The sequence below is a fragment of the Rhea americana genome, unplaced genomic scaffold, assembly GCF_003343005.1.
Source record: "Rhea americana isolate MKP2758 unplaced genomic scaffold, rheAme1 scaffold_101, whole genome shotgun sequence".
NCBI lineage: Eukaryota > Metazoa > Chordata > Aves > Rheiformes > Rheidae > Rhea > Rhea americana.
Genome location: NW_028185051.1, coordinates 2,232,102 through 2,252,413, shown reverse-complemented (window position 1 = coordinate 2,252,413; position 20,312 = coordinate 2,232,102). Strand labels below are relative to the sequence as shown.

General features: G+C 41.1%; 1 protein-coding gene across 1 annotated transcript in view; it reads right to left on the bottom strand.

Moving 5' to 3' along the window:
* Positions 1-2,791: 2,791 nt before the first annotated feature.
* PCP4 (Purkinje cell protein 4) overlaps positions 2,792-20,312 on the bottom strand; it is a 47,932-nt gene continuing 30,411 nt past the window's right edge. Inside the window, exon 3 of the mRNA XM_085305118.1 lies at positions 2,792-3,147. Within this exon, the coding sequence (XP_085161244.1) occupies positions 3,020-3,147 (128 nt within the window). The 3' untranslated portion in view covers positions 2,792-3,019. The remainder of the gene's footprint in view (positions 3,148-20,312) is intronic.

Sequence of the window (20,312 nt, the reverse complement as noted above, 5' to 3'; positions counted from 1 at the left end):
AAAGTAAATGCAGTCCTTTATTATAGAGATATGTTCACCTAAACAAAATGGCACAACACAATCCAAACCCATTAGTATTTTTAAATTATTGTCCTAAGGGAATTATTAGATGGTGAACAGCTTCTGGGAAAGACAGGCAGGGAACCTGTGGCCTCCACAGGCCACTTTCACAGCACAGTAGAAGCGCTATTTGAAGTTTATTTGTGAAACTCCTAGATGCAGTAAGCAATATAAGAGAATCAGTGCTGCAGAAATATTCTCCTAAAGAGAAAGYACTGAACTCAGTGCTTCAGCTTCAGCTCTCAGCTCAGAGAACTCTAACTTTGTGTGTGATGTCTTACTGCAGTAAGTCACACACATGACTATGTCACAGGCATAGGTAGGTGTCTGAGGAAGGTCTGGGCAGCATTTAGGGGTTTATCCTCAAAATAAGATAAAAAAAAGCCCTGTCCATTCCTGTCCAGTCTTGCTGTGCTCATTATGCACCTCACACACTGCGCCTGTACATGCCTACACTACAGTAAGATCCAGAAGGCTTCCTCTGCCCAGTATCCCAGAAAGGCACCATTCATTTATCCTGCATGGTCCCAGAGCTCCTATCACCTACCAGTTTGGGCTCCATGCTAGGTTGYTGCCCAGCACCATAAGTGCCTTAATCAGTGTAATGCTGAGGGCCTTCTCTTTGCAGTCTGGAGCCTACACTCTGGTGGCTCTGCACCCTTTGCAGTATTGCTCTAATGGTAGCTTCTCATGAGAAGCAATTGCCACCAGTGTGAGACTYTCCCTACTGCCCTATTCCTACCTCTTGGTTGTAGCTTTTAGTTTGCATCATGGGACCAAAAAATAGGCTTGCACAAAGCTTAACCACCCAGCATGCAACAGCTGCGCTGCATTAAAGTATGCTCTAATCAGTGCTAACAGCATCGTAAGTAGGAACAACCAACAGGGAGTTTGAGTAGGTCCTGATGAAAACAGTATTGTTACTGCGGGTAAAGCATTAATGGATAGATTATCCGCTCTGGAAAGCGATCACCCAGGGAAGGATGCTCATCTTGGGACTCCTATTGCTTCTCCTCCTGGCTGGCCACTAAGAGCTTTTGCTTTCTTTTTGCTTTCTTCTTCTCTTTTATTTTCTTTTTCCCACAAAGTAATTTGCACTATTAGAGTTAGAGTTGTATGCCCTCAAGTAGAAAGCCTGCTAATAAAAATTAGTGCATATGTGTCTGTTTCAATATCCTTTGTGCAACAAAAGGTAGTCATAGCCACTGCTTTTCTTTCAAAGGTGCAGTCCCACAAATATTTTATGCTATTTCTCATTTGTATTTTATGCCAAATAAGAATTGGATAAACATAGAAACAGATCTGGAATCATGAMGCAAAACTGAGGATATGACAGACATCCTCCACACACATTGTCAGAACCACAGAATGGACAATGTCCTCTCCCACCAATACGCGTTCAACATTTTTGCTGCCAGATGCACTGAGAAAATGAAACTGGCCCCCGTTGATCCATCTTCTGTCCTAGTTATTGGCATACTCCTGTGCAAGCTGGGAGAGCAGAAAATGAATTCCTCTAGACAGAATGGGAAATTACACATAAATCTCCCWCATCTGAAGCCCTCTCAGCTCCAAGCTGTCCAGTTAAAGGTAAGCAAAGAYGCTGCTGCTCAGCACTCCTGCCTCTGGTAAGTCTTACTCTGCTTTCTTGAAGAGCCACTGCAGACACCTGTCCYTTAGAAAGCACTTTTGTCTGTGATTTCCCCAGAGGATTGAATCCCCCAAATTTGCTGATRGAGCTAAGTGCAGGGTAGAATTTTTGATACGTTTCTGCATGCTGCATGTCCCACTGGTTGGATCTAAGCAGCTCCTTGTTCTGAGTACAAGGTATTTTTTTTAAACCTTTTCTGAAGCCTCCAGCCTTTCCTATGTATTATACAGGCAGCCAATTTCTGAACACATCTGAGGCCAGGCAAGAAGAGATCCTTAATTAGGACCAGCCTCAAACAGATCTGTTAGTCTTTTATAGTGTGGATGGAGAAAATAATAGGAATACTTTCATTGTTGTGACTACTTTTTATTAACCAAATAGGCACAATATGATGACAGGGCAAGGAGCTCATATGAACTCACTTTAAATTATGGGACTGTGTAGCTGGAGACAGATAGTCTGTTATGATTTACTCTATCAATACTAAAAATTATAGGAAAAGAGAGAAAGGGGGTAGAAATATTTACTGATGATGYAGACAGAACAGCTTCATCAAAACAGACAGTTTAGGAGGCTAATTTCTATTTTTAGAAATAAAAACCTTTCCAAATGTTTCTGGAATTGGGTTTTGTATTTTGAATCTGTTCTTTTCTCTCTTTTTTTTTTGTAACAGTCAGTGCAGTACTAGCTGTATAATTCTGAATTTTATCACCCAAAGGGGAAGGGCGAAGGCAATTTCCTCCCTTAAGCCATTTTATTGGCATAATTGGAAAAGAAAAATAAACTGCTCACTGCTTTCCACACCTCTTGCCTTCATGCCAGCTCCTGTCTGTAACTTTTGACTTTCAGCTCATTATAGGAAAGTAATTTGATTGCCACATTTGGCTGGCAGCTGGAATTCTCCAAATGAGGTAAGCAGGGCTGAGATGTGTGCTCTCCTCCCTCGGCAAAAACCTTGTAACATACGGTGCTGTTACATCTCCAAGCTGTAAATGAAGAGGAAAATAGGCATCTGGGCTGAGTTTATTTGTAACGCTGTGCTTGCTGGATTAACATGAAAAGATAGATGAAGGCAGACACTTTAATTACTTCATCCTAACTTTTTATTACAACATCAAGTAACATGGTGAGTTACAGAAGTTAAAGGATGTGAAACACCTGGGATGAAGCTACACACAAGCTCATTGTTTGATATCTGCCAACGGGGTTTTAAATATGGAGAATTCCTGTACATGCATCTTCCTGTTATTTCTGATTTTCCTGATAAATCATTTCAGGATTACTTTTCTTTAAGGTGTGAGGTAGCTGCTAAGACTGGGACCCCGCTTTTTTCTTCTGGAATTTTCTGAACTGCGACTGTATCGCCACTGCCGCCCGTTCTGTCTCTGGCGCATCCATGTCTATGTCAAATTCCTCTTGAACTTTCTTCTGTCCATCTGCCCAGAGAAAACAAAATATCAATACATTTTTCAAATAGTGATAATCACTGAACAGCACAGATGAAAAACCCTGCTCTTCTTTCTATCACACAGGTATGGGGATAGGATRTGTATTCAAAAGAGCCACTGGAACTGGTTTCGGCAGGCACAGCTGATTGCATCCCTTACTTTCCCCAAGGCAGAGCCCGTGACAGGCAGTTTGTAGCTAGGCACGGAGGAACGACATCCATGTGGTACTTGGCAGTCACAGAACATCCCCAGGCACCTCAAGGAGAAGAGCCTGCCTGGTTAATGAAACAGATCAGGGATCAAGTCAGAGGGCAATGAAGCACAGAAGGAGCCTCCTTTACAGCCTATCAGGTAGAAATTATTCTTTTCTCTATATATACACTATTCTAATAAAGGTCAAAAGACAGAAATTTTTAAATCTATTAAAATCATGATAAAGACTTTGTTCCTACCCCAACTCCTGCATCAGAGGAAGAGATACTGCTTGCTAAGGTAATTTCCAACATTTTCACTTGTTTTTTTCTTGTCCCCTTCAACACCTACTGCCCTTCTTTGACTGATTTATGCTCCACCTCTGCTGGTTTGCTCCCTCTATACTGCTTCCTACCCTGCTCTCTCTGCTCTGCTGTTCCTTTTCAGCTTTGATCCTTAGTGTGTGACCCTCCTTTAGAATCACAGAACCATAGAATCAGTAAGGTTGGAAGAAACCTCTGGAGATCATCTAGTCCAACCTCCCTGCTCAGCAGGGTCACCTAGAGCTCGTTAGACAGGGTTGCATCCAGGTGGGCCTTGAAGATCTCCAGAGAAGAAGACTCCACAACCTCTCTAGGCAACCTGTGCCAGTGCTCTCTCACTCTCACAGGGAAGAAATTCCCCCTCACGTTCAGGCGGAACTTCCTGTGCTTCAATTTCTGCCCATTGCCTCTTGTCCTGTCACACAGGACAACTGAAAAGAGTTTGTYCCTGTCCCCTTGACACCCTCCCTTCAGGTACTTACACACATTGATAAGATTCCCCCTCAGTCTTCTCTTCCCCAGGCTGAAGAGGCCCTGCTCTTGCAGCCGTTCCTCATGGGACAGGTGCTCCAGCCCTCTGATCATCCTCGTAGCCCTACGCTGGACTCTCCCCAGTAGCTCCATGTCTCTCTTGTCCTGGGGAGCCCAGAACTGGGTACAGGACTCGAGGCCTCAGCAGGGCTGAGGACAGGGGCAGGATCACATCCCTCAACCTGCTGGCAACACTCTTCCTAGTCCAYCCCAGMAGACCATTGGCTTTCTTGGCCACAAGGGCACATTGCTGGCTCATGGTCAATCTGTCATCCACCAGCACTCCCAGGTCCTTCTCTGCAGAGCTGTTTTCCTGTAGGTCAGCCCCCAGCTTGTACTGGTGCCTAGGGTTATTTCTCCCTAGGTGCAGGACTCGGCACCTGCCCTTGAGASGAACCTCAGGAGGTTCCTCTCCTCCCAACTCTCCAGCCTGGCCAGGTCTCTCTGAATGGCAGCACAGCCCTCAGGTATATCAGCCACTCCTCCCTGCTCGGTATCATCAGCCAACTTGCTGAGGAGGCACTCTGTCCCCTCATCCAGGTCATTGATGAAGAAGTTGAASAGGATGGGACCCAGTACTGAGCCCTGGGGGACTCCACTAGCCACAGGCCTCCAGCTAGACTCCACACCACTGATGACGACCCTCTGAGCTCTGCCTCTCAGCCAGTTCTCAATCCACCTCACTGTCCACTCATCTAACCCACACTTTAGTGCCAGTCCTCAGGATTTAATCCAATTGCATTTGGCCTTCCCATGGATGACCTGCCTAACTTTGCTATATTTTGACAGATTTCGTCTACCTCCATGTTAGAAGTGCAGCCCTGGGAAAATGCTCACCCTTGCTGCATAGAAAGCCTCATCTGGACATTTACTCCACTGACCTGCTTATATCACTGTGTTTCTGTTCTTTATAAACTTATTTGTTAAACTCACTGATAATATTGTTATAGCCCAGTCCTCAGTAAATATCATGTCAAAAGTTGCCAGACAGCTGCACTTAAAACAGCTGTAGAAATTCACCTGTTTTGAGCAACTTTCCTTTTTATTCTTGAGATTATGCCTCTAGGATGCTCACCCTCCAAGAAGTGCTAAAGTAAATCAAGAGAAATACTTCCAAATATATTATTAAAATGAAAAGGAAATATAGGGTCCTATAAATGTAATGTTGTTCTAAGGAGAAGAATATCACTTCAGGATAAATATTCTTATTCTTGATATATTTTATCAAAATATTTGTACTGGTTATGTAAAAAGTATTCAGTCAGCTCTGATACTGATTAATGTCATCTTGCTGAATGATTTTCATTTCCATTGTAACATTCTGAGCTGCAAGTTACTCTCTAGCCTGTTACTAGACACACTTGTCAGTCAATGTTAGTTTGTTTATGTATCACTTGTAACTTTTCAGCATATACACTACTTTCACTTAGCAGTGTCAGTTGTGAAACCTAGATGGATGGATGAGTAGGCGCAACTGGTTTCACACCTCTCTGATATCTGGCTTGTACAATTCATTTCCTATAATGGTAAAGTCTCAGTGCTATGTTGGCTTGCAGTAGTTTGCAGTGGTGACTCAGCACCTTATGTTAGGATTTTATGGACTTTAAAAATCCAGCATCTAGTATAATTTTTCTTTAAAGTTCTATGCCAATTAATCTTTGCCTGATGTGAATCAGCATTACTGCATTCAAGTCAATTGTACTACAGTAATTTACCATAATTGGAGATCTGACTTTCTTTGATTTTTGAACACGTTTTTGTTGCAATTGAAAACAAAATTCCTAATGAACTCTTTCTGTATTTCTCTTTTTCCAAACATTAAAGAGATAAATGGTAGAATGCGAAGTTTCCACACAGGATTTAAACTCCTATARTAAGAAATCAGGAATTTTCAAAATGGTCTAGACATTATAATACAACATGTATATCATTTATACATAACGTATGACTAATCTCTAAATGTTTTCTTCCTTTCGTTGTCCATCTTCCTCTTTCTATGTGTATGTATGTGTATATTTACACATACACCCAATTGATTGTACATAGAATGTATAAGAATATATATAGATATACATACACATATTTGTTTCAAAGGGTTTTAAGTCCTGTGACAAACTGAAAAGAGCTAGACGGTATTCCATAAGATAAGTGTTGAGGGTGGATTTTCTTGAAGTTTTCCCTAAAACATTTCCTGTTGATGACTGGCAAAATAAAGATACTTAACAGATGGATTGTCAATCTGTAGAAAGAATCAAGTGCTATATCTTCTTTGGCTTTGTCTATGCTAAGAGGAAAAAGATATTAGCTTGAATTTATTCAAATAGCCTCCTGATGTAAAATATTTCACATTCTGCTAACCTCACTGCTTTGCTTTTACTGTTAGTTAGTTAACACAAGTTAAGTATTGATTCTTTGAATTACAGAGAAAGCAGCCTGTACTCAGGAGCTGCACAGACTAGGGTCACGTCATTGCACCAATATGAGTGACAGAAAGCCTTTTTGCACCCTTGCTAGTACATAGACACCTACGCCACACTAGCTTTTACTTGTCAACAGTGTGCATGCATCTCAAACATTCAGCCTATTAAGCCTTATCCTGGCTGAATGCTCAAATCATGGTATTTATGCAGAAAATGAATTCAAGCCCAGAAAAACATCATGCCTTCATTCATTTTCTCCMACTCTCAGCTTTTCTTTCATAAAAGATGGTTAGTTTTGATGTTGGCTGATCTGGTTCCCCTCCCCCCCCAATACACACACACTTTTGTTGGCATCCACACGTTTTAGTCTAAATTAGGTGTAGATTTTTCCACTTGTGGTTCATGGATCCCTGAGGATCTCTGGCTTTTTTTTCCCACAGGGCYGTATGGAGGCAACTAGTAGGAACAAGAGTGCTGTTAGTAGACTTCAATTCACAGACCAGAGAGTGGCAAATACACTGAAAAATTTTGAGGGGTCTAGAAGTCAAAAAGTTTTGAAAAAGCACTGACCTGCRCCTTCCAATTCACAAGGGGATTTGGCTTCATTAGCACCTGAAACACCTGAAAAAATAAAATTCCTAACCTCTCTCACTACAGTTAGCTATTTCAAGCTTTCCCTGAAAGATTTCTTGATGCCTAGTCTCAGTTCCTTCTCTTCCCACTATCCCTATCTATATGCCACAAAGGGTCAGGGGAATCAGTAAGTGTCCCTGCTGGGTTCCACTCACTACCAAYCGGGGAGGTGAACAGAACAGTCCTAGCCCTTGTCATTGGTTGGCTATGTGAAGAGCCTAGTATCTGATGAGTTTTTCAAAATCATGTGTTTAATGTGGATGGAGTTTGAGCATGTGACAACTCAGGCAAATCTGAGCTCAGATGGAATGAATCTCCAGGGGCAGAAGAGCAACTTCCTGATGAGTCCCACCATGATAAAGAGCACCCTGTGCTTGTAGTTTGTCTGGCTTTTCAGACTACTTTGCAGGTCTAAAGATTGAGACAACTTGCACAGTGCAGATTTTACTTCAGTGTGTGTAATAGACATCCCAGTAGGACAGCATGAAACAACACCTAATTAGCTGTTTTCCAAATCTAACATCCTGAAAGCTCATTTCACTTTGTTGCAATTGAAAAAGATCTATTTATTCCATTTCCAGACCAGACTAGAATGTTTTCTCTGTAATCTGCTAGAGTGCCTGATAACCCACTGCAAACACTGGATGGCTAATGAAACTGCCTATAACAAGGAAAATAATTAAATTGTACGCACTTAGCTCTACCCAGCAAACTCCAAAGAAATGGGGTGCAAGTGTAACTATTCACAAGTATGCCTTCAGCTATTTCTTTGATTTACTTCTCAAGTACAAAACAACGTGAATTATGACTACACTGGAAAATGAAAAAAATGGTTATACCCTAAAGGCCAAGAACTTGAAGCAGTCTTTTGTGGTCTTAGAGCAAAGGGGTATGGAGCAGTCTTTCCTAAAAGTCTTCATGAGGGCAAAGGCTAGTGGGCTATATTTGGGGGAAAAGAAGATTCACTCTTTATTCTCAGAATGTCTCCATCCTCCAGATGAAATAGAGATTGCTTGCCTCCTTCTGCAAAAAAACATTCAGCTTGAAAAATTGCATGGGCTGGAGTCTCTAACTAGCACTTCACATCTTAAGTGCTATCCTCCACCCCTGCTCACCTGACCCACATACAACATGAATTAGAGGACTATACTGAAGATGGAATAGACTCATAAAAATATGGAATATAGTCATACTGCCTTTTTTCAAGGGCTAAACTGCAGCACTTGAAAAAGACTAAATGAAACGCGGCACAGAATCATTGTATTCCATAACATGACAGAAGAGGTATTTTGCCTCAGGCAGGATCATTACCTCTCAAATGTCCTATGCTCAAATGATTTCTCAAGTTGTGACAATCTCTATGCTACCCTGACCTCTAGCAATTACACTAGTCTGTCCAAAGAGCCAGAACAGTCCCTGACTAAAGAGAAAAAGAGGGAGGAATGTCATGGATGTTGACATTCATGCGGAGCACCATTTTCATCTTTATGTGATGGGAAGAGTTATTTCCACGAGCCATCAGCAAGCAAGAAAAAAACATATGGGTGTTTAGGTGTATGGATAATGTAGTACAAAGGCTGAATCTCAGTCCTTGCAGCTGCCAGTTTGAAAAGCAAAGAGCTGATGTGGCTATTCTTCCCCTTCTGGATTCAACTGAGGTGTGAGGAAGTGAAAGACAAGAGTCTAGTCTTTCCCTAGAAGGAAGGAAAGGAGGTGAGGCTAGAGGGATCAGCTTTGCCTTTTCCTTCTCAGGAGAATGAGGATAAATAACAGCAAAACTCCAGTCAGTTGCCAGGGCTTCACTACCTGGAAGGTTGGCTCTGAGCCTTGCTTTAGGTCCTTCTAGTACTCCCAAGGTAGATTCTCAATTCACAAGACAGCTGAGATAGATGGGACTGCTGGGGGAGTGGATGCTGCCCAAGCCCAGGAGAAGAGAGGAAGTTAACACTCCAGTGGCATGGGGAGGTAAAGCCTTAATCTGACATTGYCTCTTTTTGTTTTTATTTCTGAGCCTGTTCTTTTGCTGAGTAAAATGCCAAATAGAGGCCTCTGAGGCCATCAGTTTGGCAACTGCAGTCTGTGGCTTTCTGTGGTATCAGTGACTAAACACCTCTCAGAACCCTGAGCACTGCACTGCATACTAGATTAGTGCATACGACTTGTTGTTGAGGTCTGGGAGAAAGGTTGATGTGATGGCCTTGCCTTAGCATCCATTCAGTGATGAGATGATCCCAAAGGATTTATTTCTGTAAGGGTGTCCGCTGCAGTAAGGTAAATTGATGAAACCTCAGATTTCTGGAAGTCATTAGCACTGTGGCCTCTGCATGTTCAGGGACAGACTTCCATGATATTACTGATGTGGTGCAACAGTCCTCTTTCCAAGTACAACCTTACTGCTCCAAGATCAGCTACCTTTTCTGAAGGACCAAGTGTCTGTCAGCTCTATCTGCTTCCTGATTTAGTCTCTAGCACAAACCTCTTGGAGATTATTTATTTTACATGCATGTTCCTATGATGTCAGGACAAAAAGTTCTATGAACCTGGGGTCAAACTCTCCTAGATTGCTGGAGTAATTTAAAGGCATTGGTTCTTGTGATATTTTTGGCTCATCTCCAGTTCTATGGCCATATGTGAAAGACCAGAATCCCTAGTACGCTTGTTGTTACACACTTAACTAACATGCTAGCATAGTCCCAATGCAGTCCCAGGCCTCTGTCAGACCCCAGTGTGGCAATCTTGTAGCCCTGTCATGTCCTCAGCCACAAGAGGCACAAGCCTCTGAACACAGTGACTATGGGACTATGCAAGAGAGAACAGTTCTGCTTTCTTCCCCTTCCTCCCCGTATCTGCACAATGATGTATCACTGACTCGTATRTATACAACCCAATCCAAATGTTCAGTTACTATGTTTTTAAGGACAGGAATTCCCCCTAATTAGCTCAGGAAATAACAATTTTTCTTTCCACTTATTAGAAATCCTGCAGAGTGAGATATTCATCTGGTGACAAGATCACTATGTTTGCTCCTGTTTCTTCACTTCATAATGAACTCTCAGACACTCAGCTGCTATCTTCAAAAGTCAAAAACCGCCTCTTGACTGTGGGTACACAGGCACTCACAGTGTGTGTGCGTGGATGTAGGTTTATATAGAGGTGTTYATTTTCCTCCATTGTCAGCTACTCTGAAGGCTAGAGAAGTGTAGTGTCCAGAGTCATTTCTGAAACTGGAGAACAAACCTCGAAACTCAGAACTCTCTTGCGACCTCAAAAGCACAGTGTGAAGGGAAATAAAGGTTATCATTAGTGATGAGATTAAATGTAACAGCTATTTTTATCTGAACAGCACCAACCAGCCCCTTAGTATCACTCAAAGCAAGCCAGAAAAGAATTAACATCTTTCTATTAGATTGTAAATTAGAGTTTGATATAAAGAAGATGACTTCATTAGGCAACTAGAATCCTTTATTTCTCAAATTGACCTTTACTTTTGTAACACAGTGTTCTTATCTCAAATTTGAAAAATTAGTTTTGCTGTAGAAAATAGYGGTTGTTCTTTTATAAATTTAAAAATGTTATTTCAGCATGAGGCTTTTGAAGTGTCTGATTAATCTTTTTTTCCTAGTTGTAATAATATGGGAGAGTAGCAATATTATTTCTGACATGAGATAAACGAAGTAGCACAAAATTATGCATTTTGGAGTAAAATATAATGAGACAGAAAGGAACGGTAATAACATTCAATTTACAAAAATTATACTTTAATTCATAGCCAACTACAGATTAATTGATTTTCCTCAACAATTGATACAGAGACAAATATTATTTTGCTTTAAATGTTAATATTATTCAAGCAATCATTTCTTATCTCAGAAATAATTATATTAAAGTACCAATTATAGACTTTTAAAATGGCTTACAAATGCATAATTGATGCATCTATAGGTACGTAATTGTTCATGCAGACCAAGGAGGTAATCTGGGCATAAAAAGGGAGGCCATCATCCCCATGTGGAGACTGAACTTTGCAAAGGTTTAACTATGAACATGGCAAATTAAAATGGCCATCTCAGCTGTAGAAGCTCATATCTTATTAGTTAAAACTGCATCTGAGTGGTGTTAGGCTGACTAGCAAATTCAAAGGAAATCTCAGGGAAGTGAAAGGAAGCAGTGTTGGTGATCAGCTGCTGGTGCCATCTTGCCTCTGTGTCACCAGAGAGTGCTCCACCATGGGTATAACACACTTAGCCAAGTCCCATTGTCAGGGACAGAGTGCCATGATCCTCCTCATAAATGTAGTCCAAAGTTCAGGGAGTCTCTGCAACTGTATGAGCATGAACCCTAATGGCCTGGCCAAGTTTTAAATGGGAATGGTTACGGTGCATTTTTAATTTCATGGGYGGTTTCCAGTTCTCACCTCCTCAGTAAAGACTGTGTCTTTAAAGAGCTTCACTGTCTTCCCATGGAAGAGCTGCACTTCCGCAAGGAGTGAAGCAAACCACCCTCTTGCCTCGCTAGTCAGCCGCTTGATTAATATATGATCAGTTTCTTTCCTATTATGGTAGCACTCAGGCGCTCCATGTCACAGATGGGAACCCTAATATGGTGCACAGTTACAAATGCAGAAAAACATATCCACCCGCCCGTCTTCCCCCCACTACGACCTTTGCAAAAGTGTCTTCAGAATTAAAGGTTTTAAGTGATGAACGCAGAGCCTCCTCAAGGCTGCCTCCCAGACTACGGCTATGCCAGCCAACTACCCAGGGCCTCAGCAGGATTCAGGCACTGTTCCCAGTATCTCCAGAGCATGCAAAGGTTAGCGCAGCCCCTGGCATTGCTCAGCATCGTGCCAGCTAGCTCTCTCCCAGGCTCTCTCATTACTGCAGTGGGAGAGTGTGGCCAGGGGCCCTTCCTTGYGGGCAGGGTGGATGAAAGCACTCAGTGTTTTTGAGGGAAAGGGAATGTAGCCCTACTGATTCAAGCCATGCTGTGCCACCTTGCATCAAAGTCAGAGAACAGTCTCTAGCCCGTTTTTATTTTCTAATGCAGAGGTGGCCTCCAGCACTTCAAGATACAGTATAGAGCTAGACCAGTGGGAAATTGATTCAAAATGAGTTGGCATATGCTATTAATTGTGTGATGACCAATGGCATCTCAGAGTCCTTGCAAGGAAGAGGCAGAAGAGGAGTGTTCATCCTCAAACATGATACTGCCTCCCTCRTGTTGTGTAACAACCTCACTTTCCAAGAATGCTTTTTTCCCCCCTCTCCGTCTCTTTGCAATTTACAAAGGTAGCAAAGGGAATAAGCTCCAAGAACAGCAGTGATCACAACATGCCACACAGAAGCTGCAGAAAAGGGGGCTCAAATACACGCACTGCTGAAGTAAGATGAGCTGGAGAAGATGGCACACATTACAGTGAAAAACCTGTCAATCCAAAAACGAAGGGGAGTCAATCAAACAAATTGTGATATGGAGTCAGAAGATGTTTCTGCTCACACACACAAAATGAAGAAAAAGGAAGAGTGAAATTTTGCACTGCTCATCTTCAAAGTGAAAAATGAGGGCAGTTTCTAGGGCTTATTGTATACCAGCTGAACTCTGTTAGCAACTAATGAGAGAGCTATTTTAAGTTTCCACAGTAAGTTTTATAAAAACTGTCATATGAGAGCTTGGGAAGTCACAGTGAGAAGATATTTGCCTCTCATAAAATCCATTACTACATTTTAATTATAAAGTATTTAAACACATACAGTGGACAGTATTATGTGTAGGAACTCTGAGCTCTGCCATTTAACCCTATACACATGTATGCAGGAGTCACTTCAGTACTTCCATGCCTTCTATATCTTATCACACAAGAACAAGAAATGCCTTCTAATAAGATTATCTGTAAGAAGTATTTACTTTACTGCATAGATTAAATGCAAAAGAACCATCTCAAATTATGTTCCAAYATTGTAAGTTTTGTTTGGATGAATACTGGCACTGTTGTGTGTTGGTAATAGATTAATTACTTTGGCACTACTCTACCATGAAAAAGCCATTGCTTTAAGACAGGGATTTTCAGTCCAGTGTTTTTCAATATCTTGCACTATATGCTAGCTTGGGGATTCCTGTGGAGGTAGCTGGGTCATTCTCAAACAAGTTGATACAAGTTGAGCTTGGAAGGTTAAAGGCGCCCAAGGAGGCATCTGGAGTCCTTTAGAGACACAACAAAATTGTCACTAGGTACCTGATCCAGCCCATAGGCTGAAAGTTGAACAAACTTGCTTTAAGAGATACTTTCAAGAGTGTATTTGTCAAACAAATCTTTTCACTCCCTCCCACTTTTAAAATCAAGCACATCCCATCAGTAGAGCCCTAGAGGTACTATTGGATTGGCACAAGTGTGATGGATATAAGCCCCAGTCTCTTGGAGCTGCTCTAGGTTAATTTGATCACAGTGTGAGTAAAGACTGGTGTTCTCTGATAGACATTGATTTATCTGTGCTAACCACCACTACTACCTGCCAGTAGACCTTTCATGCTCCTGTGTCATATGGGTTTGTAACTTCTGCTCCAACATCCAGATGAAGTGCTGGATTGGTGCAATCTCACCAGAAGTAGTTGTTCTGAATGAACTGTAGAGAGAAATTCTCTCACTAAGGGTACAAAATTTTAATTTGCCTGACTCCTGAAAGCTGTTATCCCAACTATAGCTTTCCACCTTACAGTAAAGAAACTTTGATGTAGGAGAATTCTAGGAAATTTCCACTACTTTCCTTTGCTTGGGTTGTTATGTGAACACAATCATTAGTTTATTTTGAGTTTCTCTTGTCTCCACTGAACACAGAAAGTCACATTATACATTTATTTCCCCTGTAGGCTGGTTTGCTTAGGCAGAGAAGGCACCTTGGGAGAATGCATGATAGCACTGATATAGAAGTTAGGGGGAGACGGATAGAGATCCTGTGGCAATATGGCTCTGAAAGAGAACAGGAAGAATTTATACAACTGGAGGGTGTTGTCAGTGTATGCCAAGAGCCATTTGGAAAGCCTTGTCTGTTGTTCTGTGTTGTGCAAAAGCTCAGCAGGTCAAACATGTAAAAATTCRATTCCAGATAAAAAGCTCTGTCCAATTCCTGAGCAAAATTCATCTCATCAAACTTGCAGGTCTTTACATCTGAGCTAATGAGCAGCTCCCTTAGAAAGAAATCTACCACTCAATGGAGAAAAACAGGCATTCTGAGGGCGCAATTCGTCTGACCTACTTTAGGCATCTGTTTGTTGTAGGGTAACATGAATCTACCCCTTGAATCCCCTTGCTATATTAGCTTGTTCTCCATTAGCTATGAAGGGAGCTCAAAGTAACTCACTCAGATGTATATACTGATACTTATTCAAATGAATCACATTCCTTGAGCCTGAGTGGTGTCTGAACTATACATTRTGGAATTCCGTATGGACAAACTTATCTGCTATTTCATCTGAAAATCCTTCTAATCAAATAAATTATGTAGTCCTTATAAAAGGTAYTATACTGAAAACTGTAGCAGCTAAGAAACCTTATTTGCTTCAGGAAGGAAGAGAATAAAATAAAGTAAAATAAACAGAGCTAGTGCACATCCTCTCACACTACTCCATCTGTGGGCTTCCATCCCATTGCTAGCATAGAGAGAACAACTCACCTTCAGTAAAGGGTCAAAATKAACATTTGTTCCCTCTGCTGAAATTGCCACTGGAGCTGCCAGTTGTGTGGCTGATCTGGTTCCTTTCATGTTCCCTCAGGAGCTGACTGAACAATCCACATATATTTCTTTTTATAGATACATACAGTTGAACAAACAAAAAAAGCTTGTATCAGCATCTCTTACTCTCAATTTATTTCAAGCACAGTTAACTTTTGCCCATGTATGCATGTCTGGGTGTTATGGAGAACTATTTCATGCACAAAAGCAGTTTTTATTTTTTTCAGTGTACATCAGCAAGACTTCTTATATTTCCCTAATAAGGGATTACAGTTAGTAGCATAACAAGCAATATCAAATATTTCATATGAACAAGCAGCCAAATGACACTTGCTTTGAGAATTATAAATGAATTTGCAAGCTATTGCAAACACGAAATCTCTGCTTTGCTATTCAGCTAATAATGAGCCAAATGATGGATGCTGCCATTTTGCTGAAGAGTGGAGATGTCAAAAGGAACTTTGTTGCACCTTGCATGTGTCAAAGGCAGCCATCACTTAACTGCAAGACTAAATAAAAGAGAAGAAATAAAATGCACACTCCAGGTGGAGAGTCAGATGCACTGGATGTGCTGGAGAAGAAAGGCATGGAGTGATGCTTTTTTTAAAGTTATCAATCACAGTGTTTTTCACTGCTGATCTGAGCCAAGGAATCAAAGGATGGCCCCAASTACAAGACTACAACCCTGCATGGAGCTCATACAAAGCCATAGTGACCACTTCCTAGTACGGCTCCCCCAACACATATCCTCTCTCTTTCCTTCTAGGCTCCTGCGCAGCACCTGAGGGTGAGGAAAAGGCATGGCTTCCACAGAGAAATCTTAGTTGATGTGCACTCCATCCAGAATACAAGTTTTACAGCAGAAGAATACAAACATGTTTTTAAATGCCAAAGCAGTAAATTACTGCTTCTTCATTCCTTAATAGAAGTACACAAGTATCATACATTGTTAACTTCTTTTTGTTGTTTTTTTCTTCCAATTGTAGAAACTCATGCTAAAGTTAATAATATGACTAGTGGCTCTGCGATAAAATATAAGCATTGCTCTGCTTCTCCACAATTTCCTCTTGCAGAGTAATAGAGAAGACTTTATTGGCATATAGGACAATTTAGTGTTTGTAAGAGGGAGTGAAAAATGGCAATGAATAGATTCTCTGAAAAAGTGAGAGATGAATCCAGAAGGGCAAGGTGTCCTTCCCAGCAGCTTGTTCATTACTTACAGAGAGTTACTGTATTGTGAGGCAGAGACCTGGAATTCTAACAAGTCAATACTAAAGCTCTGTGGGATTTCTTGTTCCTGACTTCAGTGTCTGTATTTATTGAGTGAGGTCTGATGGTATAGGGTAATGTAATTTTCCAAGCCTTTTTAAAGTAGCAAAGATTGATGAGCAAGGTCAGGCACCAAAGGCACTAGACAGTACTCCAAATCCTGTTTCTACTCTTTTTTTCCCCTTTCCTCACCTCATAAATAAAATTCCAAATCTTCCAGGTCCTGAGCACTGACTCAGCAACATCTTCTTTTGAACCTGATGTTATTTCAGATAAAGGATGGAGGGGTTGTTCTCCCATAGGAATCCAGTTGTATGTTCTGACAAACATCTGACTGAAGTGTAAATTATTAAGGCTGGGCTGATGTGGGCTTATTCTCAGGTTTGTAGCGAGAAGGAAAATCCTCTTTTTTATAGCCCATGTATTGATTAAATACATCTATCTTCCTTTTTTTTTTTGTGTTGACAAAAGCAAGTATGGCTGTTCCGTCAAGTCCCAGGAAAGGGAGAAGGTGGGCCATATTCCCAGCTCTTTATACTATCAGGAGCAGGGAGGGGGAAATGGTCTCATTATCCTGACAGATGGTGCACTTTGCAAACCCACACAGTACACTGAGGACACAAAGGAAGGTTGTACRTACTTGAAGCACAATGTGTCTCTGAGTTCCCAGTGAAAGCTAAGGTGATCATGATGAACCACACTGCCCTACAACCTAAGCTGCTTTGTAGCCCCCAGAGATGTAACAAGATGTCTGGAGCATCTCTTGCCTCTTTCTTCACTGGATGGGACCATCCTCTCTTCCACCCCTCCCACCAGGGGGAGGTCTTTTTCCCCTCAGATCAGCAGTACCTCCTTCTGCCTGGCAGCACCAGCCAACAGGGTTCAGGTATGACCTCCCTGCCCATGAGAGTGCTCTTAGTGCAGCCCCATTCACCCTTATCATACATACATAGACTCAAAATGGAGGAAGAGGAGAGCAAGACAGCAACAGCAATCCATACGCAAAGTGCTCCCCTGTACATCTGTGACTAGCACTGTCCTCCCTGCAGATCTCTGCTTTGTACCAAAAAGACTTGCAGTGACAGTAAGACAATGCATCAAGCTGTGTAGGACTTTTGGAAGGTGGTGACCGCACATGTTCACTTACTTGTGGGTTTTCTTTTTTTAATAAAAGAAAATACTGTGTATATTTAGAGCATAGATGGGAGTTTCATCCCCTATTTCATTCCTAAATTAAAAAAAAAGAAAACAAAATCCTTCAAGATAACGAACYGGAAAGTGCTAGCACAGTAAACCACAGCATGGTTCAAAGGAAACTCTTTCTTATAAATATATGGTCAACGTTTTATATCACTAGGTCACCCTGCTATTCAGAAGGTGATTGAGTGGTCTGCTTCTCAATGTAAAACGTTGTAGAGTGAAGGAAAAAAAAATACAAAACAGACAAAAAAGCCCCAAGCTGTACCTTTGCTAGAATGTGAGGCTGTCTAGAAGAAAAGGAGGGTTCCTATTCTGTTTTTGTTTTCACTTCACTAAGTTTTCACCTGATGTCTTTTAACAATCGCTATTTAAAAACAATTTTATCAGGAAGGGTGGGCATTGATTTAGCAAAGTGCTACAATTGCAATTAGAGAGTTATTAAACCCAATGCCAGCTAGTCTAATTAACATGGAAATCTAACAAGAGGCCAGGGAATAAAGGTTTTCCTCCTGCTTAAGCTGTATGTTTATTATACACATACAGCTACATTAAAAGAATACTAAGGTTGCAAAGTTGAGCATGTAAAAACTAGTAAATGACAAATTACAGTGATAACATCATGCAATTAATTCAGTTAATTTTGCACAGCAACTTTAATTCCAGAAAATTCTATTTCAAATTCCTGACTTTGCAACCTTCATATTCTCAGCAGTGTGTTTTATTTCCTAGATTTAAAGAAAAAAACATATATTCCTCTACAACATATGGACACCCACCTGGCTCCTCAGCATGGCTGCTTGGAACTGTTAGATCCACCACGCAGACCTCTCGTTCTAATGATTTAACCGATAACAGTAGTAGGCTGTTGTTCTCTGCTTGAGTCGGTACAAAATGGGATGAGTTGCATATTTTGCCAGTGAGTTTCATTGGCTGACAGATAAGGAACAATGAAGCATGAAAGGTACGGGGATACAGGTTTCATTGCTCATAGGTATCTTCAGATTTGCTGCTTCTCTTTCACCTCCTCCATATAAATTYAGGCCTAGTTATATCTTTTCCCTAGCCTGTATCTTCATCATGGTTCCTTGCAGACTTCAACAGGTTGTTTCTTTGTCCAGCTACTCCCAGTCCCCCCACCTCTACCAGGTCAGCCCCTAATCTCAGAAGTTGCCCTCAGCCCCCTTCTACACTAGCTGGCTCTCAGCCTCCTCTGGTTCCCTCATCCCAATTCCTATTCCTCATTCCCAGTTCCAGTTTCCATTCACAACAAGTCTGAATCTCTCCCTACTATTTTGGGGCTGTAATTTCCTGACGAGCTTTACTACAYCCCTCTGTCATTGTATCGTTTGATTTCCCTTGGTCTACCTTTTGTTGCCTCTTGATTCAAGGAAGGAGCTATATCGAGCTCCTAACCTCCTAACCAATTGAGCATACAGAAGGGGCACCCTCTGCACTCTCAATTCCAGTCCTTGGCTAAGGTATAGCCTATAGAACCTTGCAGCAGCAAATAAAAGAAAACCGTAATTTTCTCAAGCCCTGACAGGACACTGTTAGTTTAGTTGTCTTGGTGTTTAGTATTTGGCTCTATGATGTTGAGTCTTCATAATTTTGTTAACTGCTGAACCAAGACACAACTGAATATGTGCAAACATGAGTCTTGTCTATCTAAATGTTTATAATTTGGCCAACTTTGAAGATAGAAAAGTCAGATCCTGGATGGTAAATCTTAATCTGTTCAAAAAGACAAGGGCTCAGAACAACCCCCCAAAAAAGGCCATCAGAAATTGTTTTTAATTGCTAAACATTCTACCCTTTTATTCAAGCCTCATTTTTTAAAACAGGTGGAATGACTTTGCTTAACCCTTCTAAAATAATTCTGCTTGTGGCAAGCAATCAATATGACAAATTTCAGTCTAAGCAATTGGATTTTGGCAAGGCTTTACAAAATCGAAAAAGAAGCTTTCAACCAGCAGAGTTCAGCAGCTCTGTTAATTGGCCTTGCCACCAGTCCAGACTATAACAAACAAAATAAATGTGCACAACATGAATAGAAGGACATAAATTACATGAAATAAAGATAAAAATTCTGAATAGCTGGAAAATCTTTAAAAGGAGTCAAAAACGCAACCTGAGTCTTCTTGTGCTGGGGTTTTGAGAGCTGTAAATGATTTCTCAAAGTTTTAACCTCAGAAAAAACGTAAAATGGTTTTAGCCACTTAAAATGGTGACACAGAAGACAAATTAATCCAGATCTCCCCTACACATTCTATGTTTGAGAATTTCTCTAGTGCTTACCTCTGCCGCTCATTTAAAACTTTTCTAGAAAACACTTGTTCCTGTGTGAATTTAAGCTTTGACAGACACTTTTAAAGTTCTGCTTGGATTTATAGGCGTGGCAGATTGTCAATAAAGCTGATCAGCAACAGCATCTTAGCTGACACACACGGTTGACCAACCTCAGCTCATTACTCCAGCCAATGGTTTTCTGATCTGTATACACTCATTTTTCCTTCCCCTATTTCTGAGGATAACAAGCCCCATGAGCTTACAAGGTCAGCACCTAAAAGCAAGACTAGACATTTCAAGCCTTTTCTCTGCGTGGAAAAACATGGATTGGGCTAGTGTAATACAGGACTTAAGTTAGGACATAAATCACTACCTGACATGTGAAGTGTTGGCATATGCAAAATGCACAGTATATAGCACATGCCAGAACTAGTCCCAGCTGCACTAACTAAAACATAGATCATTCTCCTCTCTTCTCAAATCTTAGATCTGAATGTAAACAGAATAAATTCAGTATCTTTTCCTTCTCTTTTCCCTCAGAAACCCAATCCCTTTTTCCCTTTTATTCCCTT